The following is a 10559-nucleotide window of genomic DNA, read 5'->3' on the forward strand; positions in this document are numbered from 1 at the left end:
TTGCACAAGAGGCACAAAAGCATCAAGGTATTACATTGATTACAATATCAAGCCTAAAAATTGTACACCATCCCTTAGTATACCCCAACAAATATGATACATCTTCAAGCTCAAGAAACTGGCACCATTCATTTGTAATAATAACATTATTATCTGCGAAAAGTTGAATGAATTTTTTCTACAAAATTTGTGTAAATTATCTAGTTTTCCCACCATAATTAGCATGAGAGGGAAACCATTCATTGGGCATTTCATGCAAATGGTTCTCTATCATTGGAAAGTTGGTTGTGCAATGCATAATGTGCATATTGTTCACAAATCGTCTTGAAACTGACATGCAAATATTTCTAACGTCAAATTTTAACTTAAGACCACATTATGATCATATGCCCTTAAAATATAGATATTGTTGGCATAAAAGGCTAACTCCACCCAATTTGTATATCTAGTGTGAATACGTTACCCAATTAGGGCTTTACTATAGAAGTCCAATTGTGACATTGTAACAAAGAGAGAGAAAGTTTTGGGGAGAATAACACAGTCTACCATTGAAGCTGAATAGTGTTCTTCGTGCTACTTATTTCTTGCCCATTGTGCGTAATCTCTTTCTCTAGTTTGTCTGTGTTGTTTTCTTGACCCATCTCCTTACAGGTCCTCAACATATTCTTCCATTGTACAACATCCCAACAGAGACATCAAGTGGTATCAAAGCGCCCTTGTTGTCCAGTGGCAACGAACAACAGGAAACTGAGAAGAGAAGCCAACCGACTGAGAAAAAAGACTAATCTAGCATCATCAACTTTCTAGAAAATGGCAACACAGTGGACACAAGTGTGGAAATCCGGAAGTTTGATGGGAAGAACTTTGCACTATGGAAAGGGATGATGCAAGATGTGCGAATATTCCAAAGACAAATCGAAGCAATACGACACAACTCCAAGCTGGCTTTGATGTCCACTGAAGAGTGGAGATATCTATGGACGAAATCGCATGCTCCACCATGCGGATGAACTTGGCTGAAAACGTCTATTTCAGCATGGCAAAAGAAACAACGACATTCTCATTGTGGGAGAGACATCATGCCGTTTACGAGAAGAAATCCTTTTCGTCGAAGCTCATATTAATCAAACACTTGTTCAATATGAAGATGCGAGGAAGATGCAACGACCTCCCACATCAACACCTTCCATCGGGTGTTGAACAAACTCTACTCATAAGGGATTAACTTTGAAAAAAAAGTTAAGGCCGTTGCCCTCCTTTCGAGGCTGCCGGCGAGTTGGGAGGTATTCTATACTACATTCGCCAACAATTGTTTGAATCTCACTTTGGATGAAGCAATCAGACAAGTCCTAACTAAGGACATCCCGCGACGATCAATAGTTCTTACCATTGATGACTCGGCAGAAGCCAACCACTTGACCAAGATAGCAAAGAGAACCGGTCGAAGCACTAGTTGGCCAAGGAAGAAGAAAGATCAGCAACAATCAACGTCAAGGAGCAGTCGGTCTAACGTCACATATTTTAGAAAGGTCGGCCACAATGTTTCCAACTGTTGGTTGATAAAAAGAAAGGAAAATGGTCAGCGATTTCATCGGACTCAAGGACAATCCGACTCGAACCATTGTTCGATTGGCAACCAAGTTAATGTTACTGAATCCTGGTTGGGAGAAGTCCTCTCCCTAGAAGACTTGTCGACTAGAGAAGTCCTATATAGTGCGCAAGACGCACAAATGTGGTTGCTAGATTTTGGCGCCACATTTCACGTGACCCCCGACATCGAATGGTTCTCAGACTATTCGATTGGAGCCAACGACACAGTTCGACTCGATGACGGGCAAGAGTGTGTAATCGAAGGGATAAGAGAGGTCCTAATTCAATTGGTGAACGACAATTCAATCATCCTACACCGAGTCTGGTACGTACCCGAGCTAAGGAGTTTAGTCTCCATCAGGATGCTAGCCGAAGTCGGGTACCATACGACTCTCAGTGAGTTGTCATGGATGATCATCTGAGGAAATATGAAAATTGAATGCAGATGCAAGTGCATTGACCTGTACCTATTAATGGTGATCAATCCAGAGGGCCTGTTGAACATAACCGAATCGTAGGATTCGAACTATGGCATGGTCGACTCAGCCATATGTCCCAAGCCGAAATAGACTAGCTAATGGCGATTGGCTACATCCCAAAACTCTAGACAAAGACGGACTTTTGTGAGCATTGTTGCTACGAGAAACATACCCGAAGTCCGCACTCTCTCCACTACGAGACGATACGATAGCCCCTAAAACTAATTCACACCAATTTATGTGGGTCAATGCCCAAAAGGTCACTAGGTAGCATCCGGTACTTTCATTCGTAGATGATTGTACACGGAAAGTGTGGGCTTACTCGATTAAGTCCAAAGATGAAATGCTCCAGGTATTCACTCGGTGGTTAGCCGAAGTGGAGAACCGAGCAGGACACCGAGTGAAGACATTCCGGTCTGACAACAGAGGTGGGTACACCTCCCAAGCCTTCAGACAGTACCTATCTGACAAAGGGATCTGGCATCAAAAGACCGTTCCATATACCCCCATGCAAAACGGTGTGGCGGAACAAATGAATTGAACGATACAGAAGAGGGTGACGACAATGCTCCAACAATTCTGACTAAAGTTGGAATTCTGGGTGGAGGCATTGTAGACAACAATCTACTTGATAAATTTGTCATCGTCGTGAACAATTCGGCTCAAAGTGGCACAGACACTATGGTCAAACAAACATCCGACCTACGATAGGCTTCGTACATTTGGATGTGACGCTTATGCATTCATCCCAAAGGACCAAGTTGGCGCCCCATGTGACAAAATCTATCTTTCTATTGTACAATATTTCTAGAATATACTAACGACTAGAATATTCTGATTTTGAAATGTACATATGCTAGACTATAGAATACTAAACGATTATATACAAATGCATGCTCATATCAAAATGGTTGAGCATGATATCTTGTTGATGTGAGGTTGTAGGTTCAATACTCACCAACTATGTATTTCATGTCACTATGTTGTGACATTGACAAAGACTCTCCATCGATGGACGAGGAGAGAGAACTTAATGGAAACATGTATCGGCTGTAGGAAGTATCATGTACATAATGGTGGTGACTTGACCCAATCTTGCATATGTCGTAGGGGTCGTTAGCCGGTACATGTCAAACCTAGGATGGAAGCATTGGGAGGTTGTGAAGGACATATTTAGGTACCTATGAGGAACTAAAGATGTATAGTTGTCTTTAAAATCGATGGCTATACAGACTCTGACTATGTCGGAAATTCGGATAATCGGAAGTCAACATATGGCTACATATTCACTTATGGCAGTGGCACCATATCCCAAGGATATAAACTACAAGACTGCATGGCCTTCTTGACCACAGAGGCCGAGTACATTGTCGCATTAGAAGCAACAAAGGAAGCAATCTAGTCGCATCGACTATCAGCTGATTTTTGGGCCACGAGCCGAATCGATCATCTGGTGGCAATCATCTATTGTGACTCATAGAGTGCAATACACCTCATATAGAATCTAGTCTATCATGCGAAGATGAAATATGTTGAGGTGCGGTATCATCACATTCGAGAACTTGTAACGGAGAAGAAGCTCGAAGTCCGGATGATAGATACCGAGGTGACCATCGTCGAAACCCTGATGAAGCCCCTCTTAGAACAATGCTTCGGAGCACTAAGAGAGAACATGGGACCATGACAAGCGATCGAGCAAGTGAAAACCGAACCAACAAATGTAGCATGTAAGTCACAGCTTGACCTGGCCAGACGAGCTGAAGAGGCAAAATCGAAGGAGTCGGAAAGCTAAGAGGCTAAAGGCACAGTTGAATGCGAGGAGACCAACTAGAGAGGAGACGATCGAGCGGCAAGCTGAGCCGAAGACCGATTGAGAGGGAGCACAGGAGCAAGCACGAGTAGGACGCCGAAGGATGACTAGAGGTCGAAAGCCAAAATCAGACTCAATCCAATCCAGACAAAGTAGTTGATCTGGCCGACCCTAACAAGCCTATCTTGACAATACATGATCCAGACAACTAGCTGAATTAGGCTAGACATAAACTTCACCTCTGCCAATTCGGCCATAAGCCAATCGACTTGGATTTATACAATTGTAATTCAGATCCAAATTGTAATCTAGGTTTACGAGGGAGATAACTCTGAGAGATTGTATACGCATGTAGAGTAGTCCTTTTACGGGTGAGTTTGTTGGCATAAAAGGCCGACTCCACCCAATTTGTATCTCTAGTGTGAACATGTGACCTAGTTAGGGCTTTACTATATAAGCCAAACTATGACATTGTAACAAAGAGAGAAAGTTTTGGAGAGAATAACAAAAGTTTACCATTTAAGCTCAGCAGTGTTCTTCTTACTACTTATTTCTTGCCCATTGTGCATAATCAATTTTTCTAGTTTGTCTGTGTTGTAACTTGTTTGACTGACATCCCAACACACACATCAGACATTGCCATTATTTATCATTTTCTCCTAAAGCGTAGATTTCTCATTGTTGGCATTATTGATATTTATATTTATTTAGATTGAAATTCTTAGGATCCACAACCTTCCCACGTGACACGAAACAAAACATATATCCATATGTAAGGTTAAGGAAAACATATATCCCTCTCCTTGGCGTGTAATTGTTGAAGTTGATAATCTTCAAGGGGATTTCATATGGAGTTAAGTACGTTATATTGCAATCATAGTTCTCTTTCTATAGCCAAAGAGAGAGATTTTGTTATCGGTCTTTCAAGGTCAAATATGACATATGAGACAAAAATATAACATTTTGTGAAAGTGACTAATGACACTCATTGTTCAATAACTTTAGTAATGAATGTCGCAATCAAGATTGCACATTATGATTATGAGAGAAGTTTGTGCAAGGATTGGGTATGGTCAAAGACATGTGGGAAACATAGTTGAATGTAAACAAAGATAGAACATTGCAACCAACTCTCATACTTAGACTCCCAAACTTGTTTAAGGCAACATGAATTGATTTTGGGTTCCCTTTTGGCAAAAAATATGGTTTTGTAATTAGGTGCACCATATGTGGTATAATGTGTGACTCATGAGCCTCCACATTTTCCCCATGTCATGATATATTAATGTCACAAAAAGGTCACATTCGCAAAGGAATCTATTGATGCATCATGAAGTAAGTGTGTTGCATCCCATATTCTCAACTGATTTTCTATATCTTACATCCAACTGTAACACAATTTTGCTTTAATGTGTCTTTCGAATCTCTTTGAATGTTCCACATACGATTAGGAAGTCGGTGCGAGGGACTTTTTTGAACCTTTCTATGGTCATGACCTCAATGGGAAGTGGGTGTATGACGTTTGTTCCTTGACTTAGAAAAACTTCATAACATTTTCAAACTCTTTCCAAGTGGACATAGGGATGATACCATCCCATAAGTTAGCCCATAAAGAAGCATTGATGTCCCCTAAGTATCAAAAAGGTATTTCTTGAGGGCCCAACACTTAATTTCTCTATTATTGCATGTGTTTTCAATGCATTATATGCTTTTCATGCCGCCTCTAGGCAATGGACTAGCATATTCACTCAATCTATGATTTAAAGGAACTTCAAGCCCAAGGTATTTAAAGCTTTCCATAGATTAAAGTGACCCATTATTATACATGGTGCATGGTTTATCTTTATTTTGCCTCTTCACAAGCATAATCTTTGTTTAAGAGCTATTTCCTCTCAACTTGGTATACATGCAAAATTCTTCCAATGCCCTAGAGCGTTTATGCATTTCTTAAAGTATTTGCAAAAAAACATTACTTCATGCATATAAAAAAATGATCTATTCCCAATGACAATTTCTTTAATGGTTTCTTTAATGCATAGACCAAATAGAGTCGGTTAGAGTGGGCATCATTGCATAACACCATTAGTGATATTGAAAAAAGTTAACATTTCATCGCTCATACACACACAACATATAACCTTCTCATAGATTCATGCAATTGCAAACATATGTTCACACTTGGATTGTCAAGTTGTTGCATGTGCCTCCAAAGATACTCATGAACTATCGTATCAAAAGCTTTCTTGAAAGCAAAGGATGACAAGGTGATTAATGGTGCTATCTTCTCCATAAGGTCTCTTGGTATGTTTAACCCGTGCGCTTATCTTTGACTCCATTATAAATCCAAAAAGTTTTACCATTAGTGAACGGACCATAATATATAGTTCCACATTATTTACATTTCCAAGTTTATGTAAAAGTTCGATCCAATTCATAATCCCTATCATAAAACATGATGTATCTATAAATATACTTCCTTTCTCATCCATTGATATTTCAACCTTCGCTATCTTAAGAGTTTCAATCTAAACAAATATGAATATCAATAATGCCTCTATTTGTGCCTTCACCATTAAATTACACCTCCCTTGTTCTATAAATAGAATGTCTGTGATGAACGACATGTAAAAGATGAACATCAGTGAATAAATGTGTAAGCACTTTCATGATCCCTCCTTTACTTAATCACTATTCAGTACATATTTATGTTTTTCTTACGGTATGCAATAATGCTTGTGGAAACCTTACAATTAAGGAAGAACGAAATCATTTTTTCAGTAGCTCTTTACAACAACATTGTCTATAACAAATATCTGCTGGTATTAGTTCGCACATGACTTTTTGGCAAATTTAAGCTGCATTTGCATGAACAGTTACTTTTGTTAGTAGGAATGCAAATAGTGGATAAGGAATGGTGGGAAGGGATGAGGGAGTTGTCTTGTATAACTCATCTTCTTTCAAAACTCTTCTAATAAGCAGCAGGACTCAGTTTTATTTCACCATAGGACTGCCTCCTCAAAACTCAGTTATCTATACAGAGGATATATGTACAAAGCCGACAACAGGTTTGAGCTGTTGTGGAAGGCATCCACGGTAGCAATCTATATATAGTATATCTCCATCGCTTCTCCAGAATGGGCCTATTTCTCAACTATAATAACACAATCTCTGCCTATGAAAACTTGTGAATTAGATGTCGCCTTGTAATATTGTCTTAGTTAAGCTGTTGTCTGCAAATAGGGCAAACCACATGCCTCTCCAGCCATTGATCCACACACTTTAAATGGAACGTGTGATTACATACTGGTAATGTCCGAGCGATATCCCCCTGCTCTAGCTCCTATATGACATGGGAAAAGAAGTTAGGACTTTAGTTGAGAAACATCCTCACAACAAACAAGATGTATCAAATCAAAAGACAGTTTTACAAACATTAGAAACTGATTAATATTCGAAATAAATCAGAACATACTTTAGAAACCATGAAGGACTGGTTTTATTATCCCGACAAACGGGATGGCAAAATGTAAGGGACTGTTTTAATATTGAATACTTTACCTTACCTGTAAGCATACTGTGCAACAGATTGAATCTCCACTGGTATCCATCTTATTGTGTTCAGTGACTTCATGAAATGGAAGACCTTTCAGGAACTCCTGTGAAGCACCTTTTAATCTTCCCTCCGCTGGGAGGAACACCTCAAACAGCTCTTCGTAGCTCATTTCCGAAAAGTTAATCTGTCCAGAATAAATAGAGGTGTCCAAGTTAGAACAGGACAGAGATGATAAAATGCAACTCATAGACACTGATTTACATAAGGCAGCATCATACATATTAACATTTTCCTAGGTAGCACGCAAAATCCTTATTTAGTAACAAGTTGAACTATATAACTCCTGTCTGAGTGTAAGAGGAAATGGAAATCACAAATAGTGTGCTTCATACAGGGCAGCATCATATATTAACATTGTTCCTAAGTAGCAAATCTCATTCGATCACACGAGTAACTAAGAAGACCCTGTATGAATGTACAAAAGAGCAATATTGACAGAATTCAAAGTTTTGGAAGCTTCAGCAACCTAAAAAGAACTCTAGAAAGGTAAACTTTAAAAATTGATCAGAAACCTCAACTGAGCATCTGGGAATAACTCGGAATTTCGTTCTAATAAAATGAAAAAAAACTGCAACATATATTAACAGGGCAAATAGACACTTATTGCGGTTATATAAACAAAACCAGAAAACAAAACCAACCTGAAATCTTTCAGTGGCTGAGATCGCAGGGGCAAGAAATTCACGAATAAATCTTCCATTTAACAGGTCTTCAAAGAAATCGATCTGGAGAAGCAAATAAAAGCAACTTTCCCTTAGCACATGAGCATAATGAAATTAACATAAAGACGCTTTACATGATCTGATGATGTGCATGGCATCACCTGAGTGACACAATAAGGGAGAGGTAAAGAACAAATGTTAATGGGAAAAACAACTATGGATTACCATGGATGGAAGTGAGGTGGAACCAGAGCGTTCAGATTGCCAGTAAGTTCGAGAAGCTTCTAAGACTTCAATGGAGAGGACAGCACCAGCCACAGCTCCCAAACCTGCTCCTTGAATAAGGCTACTTTGTGGTGCACGGCATGCTAATGCTCCAGTAATTGAGCCAGAAACAGCTCCCACTGCACAGTAATGAAACAAGAACAATGAAATCACCGCTAATTTGAGTGGAAGGTAAGGAGCAAAGACTCTTTGAGGAAACACTTTTACAAGAATAAAGCAATACTTCTTGGAGATTAAATAAGCGTTCCTTCCATCACAAGGCTTCAAAAGAGAAAGAGAACTTCTCTAGAGTCTTCAGCAGATAAGGAAGACTTCATCCAAGAAATGTTTATTCATAGAATGATCACTACTTCAAGAAAACATTTCAACTGAGAAATATCACTTCTTCAGAGAAACATTTACGCAGAGAGACGTTTCTTCTTTGAGGAAACGTTTTTCTTCAAAGAAAAAACTTCAGTTGAGATACTGACGTTTTCTTTCTCAATCTTTTCATTTAGCAGAAAAATGTGTCTTCGTGGAAAGAAGAATAAAACGTTAATTTAACAGAGAGAATAAGATCGCTGACTTACCTAGGGCGAAAGTACCGGTCAAGGCACCGGAAAGAACAGTGCTGAAGAAGCTTGAGACTCTGCAGATGGAGAAAGGACGAGAGCAGGGACGAGGGAACCAAGATACACTTGGTCTAATGGCGTAGCACATGGAGCAAGAATCTTGTGACACGTCATTTCTATCGAATGTGCAAGCTTTGCAGGTCCAAACGGTCTCCTGATGCCGTGCAGAAGATGACGTAGCCATGAAGAACGTCAGCGCTCACAGCTAAAGAAGGGGCGAGAGGCCTCGTATAAAATAGCAGGAGATTGAAGAAACAGAAGAGGAAGCAGGAGAAGAAGAATATGGAAGAAATCGACGGAAAGAGTAAACGGAAGGAACTGAAGAGTCGAGCAAGCCAGAAAATGGACGAATCCCGGGGCACAAGAAGACGAAGTGGTCGAAGCAGAATAATCTAGAAGCAGCAAGAAGAAGATGATGAAGGAAATGAAGAATCCAGAAGCAGAAGAAGAATCAAGTACCAAGAACCAAGCAGAAGAAGCAAGAATCGAGTAGAAGAAGCAAGAATCGGGCAGAAGAAACGAAAATCGAGCAGAAGCAGCAACAGAAGAAGCGCAAGAAGCAAGAATCGGGCAGAAGCAGCAACAGAAGAAGAGCAAGAAGCAAGAATCGAGCAGGAGAAGCAAGAATCGGGCAATAGAATCAAGAATCGGGGAGGAGAAGCAAGAATCGGGCAGAAGAAGCGAAAATCGAGCAGAAGCAGCAACAGAAGAAGAGCAAGAAGCAGGTAGAAGCAGCAAGCAGAGAATCAAGAAACGGAAGAATCAAGAAGCAAGAAATGAAACGGGGAGGGAGGGAGAGAGGGAGCGGCAGAAGCAGCGTCAATGGAGGGAGGGGGAGGATTAAAGGAACGGACAGACAAAAAGCTTCAAACAGACGGAACAAAAGCGAGAAAGGGAAGAACACATTTATATGTGTGTGTGTGTGTGTGTGTGCGTGTGCGTGTGTGGAGCCTATAAGGAAAGAGAGAAGAAAGAGGGGAAGCGTGAGTGAGAAGCTGCGAAGAATGTTGCGCAACAAAATGAAAGAAATGGATTCATTCAAATTTCTCGTCTCTAAATTAATTTTATCACATAAATATGTATGTATGTATGTACATATACATATACATCATCTGAATCATTTAATTAATGTTCTCTATTTGTTTTATTATTATTCACACTTCCAAATCCAACACATCTCTTCCTTGGGGAGGGGGGGGGATCGGCCGTATAAAAGAAAGAGACAAAATATAAACCTTCTCCGAACCGTGAACGTAAAAAAAGAAATGTCCTCCTCATTGTGTTCCCATAAACTACCCCACGTCAAAAAATGCTTCTTCACTTTCGCTTTCTAGTCTCGTAGGGTCTCTCATTCGACCGTTTCGAAAAGACCGGGTTCATAAAATATCTACCCCCCCCCCCAAGGAGAAAGGTTGAAATCCTTTACTGCAAAAGCACTTCTTCCCAAAAGAGAGGATTCAAGTTCAAGTCTTGCCGAAGTAGCTTTTTGAGCCAGTAGACGTTAATATA

The 10559-nt window shown here is 40.0% G+C and overlaps 1 protein-coding gene across 1 annotated transcript; it reads right to left on the reverse strand.

The window, feature by feature from the left end:
- Window positions 1-6845: 6845 nt before the first annotated feature.
- Window positions 6846-9590, reverse strand: LOC147854345 (NEP1-interacting protein-like 1). The gene is made up of 5 exons (XM_087331629.1): window positions 9009-9590; window positions 8380-8558; window positions 8134-8217; window positions 7443-7616; window positions 6846-7219 (listed from the first exon to the last, which is right to left on the reverse strand). The coding sequence occupies exons 1-5, from the start codon at window positions 9232-9234 to the stop codon at window positions 7094-7096; spliced, it is 789 nt and encodes a 262-aa protein (XP_087187755.1). The 5' UTR covers window positions 9235-9590; the 3' UTR covers window positions 6846-7093.
- Between the last annotated feature and the right edge of the window lie 969 nt (window positions 9591-10559).

The sequence above is a fragment of the Azolla caroliniana genome, unplaced genomic scaffold, assembly GCF_043228905.1.
Source record: "Azolla caroliniana isolate FFs.n. ecotype wild unplaced genomic scaffold, voAzoCaro1.0.p SCAF_15, whole genome shotgun sequence".
Lineage (NCBI taxonomy): Eukaryota > Viridiplantae > Streptophyta > Polypodiopsida > Salviniales > Salviniaceae > Azolla > Azolla caroliniana.

Bases quoted from the DNA above. Each gene is read 5' to 3' on its own strand.
- LOC147854345 (XM_087331629.1), bottom strand. From the start codon at position 9,234: ATGGCTACGTCATCTTCTGCACGGCATCAGGAGACCGTTTGGACCTGC. The intron at 8,559-9,008 runs GTAAGTCAGCGA...ATTACTGTGCAG, and splicing joins GACCGGTACTTTCGCCCTAG to TGGGAGCTGTTTCTGGCTCA. The intron at 7,617-8,133 runs GTTGGTTTTGTT...TATTCTGGACAG, and splicing joins CAGCCACTGAAAGATTTCAG to ATTAACTTTTCGGAAATGAG.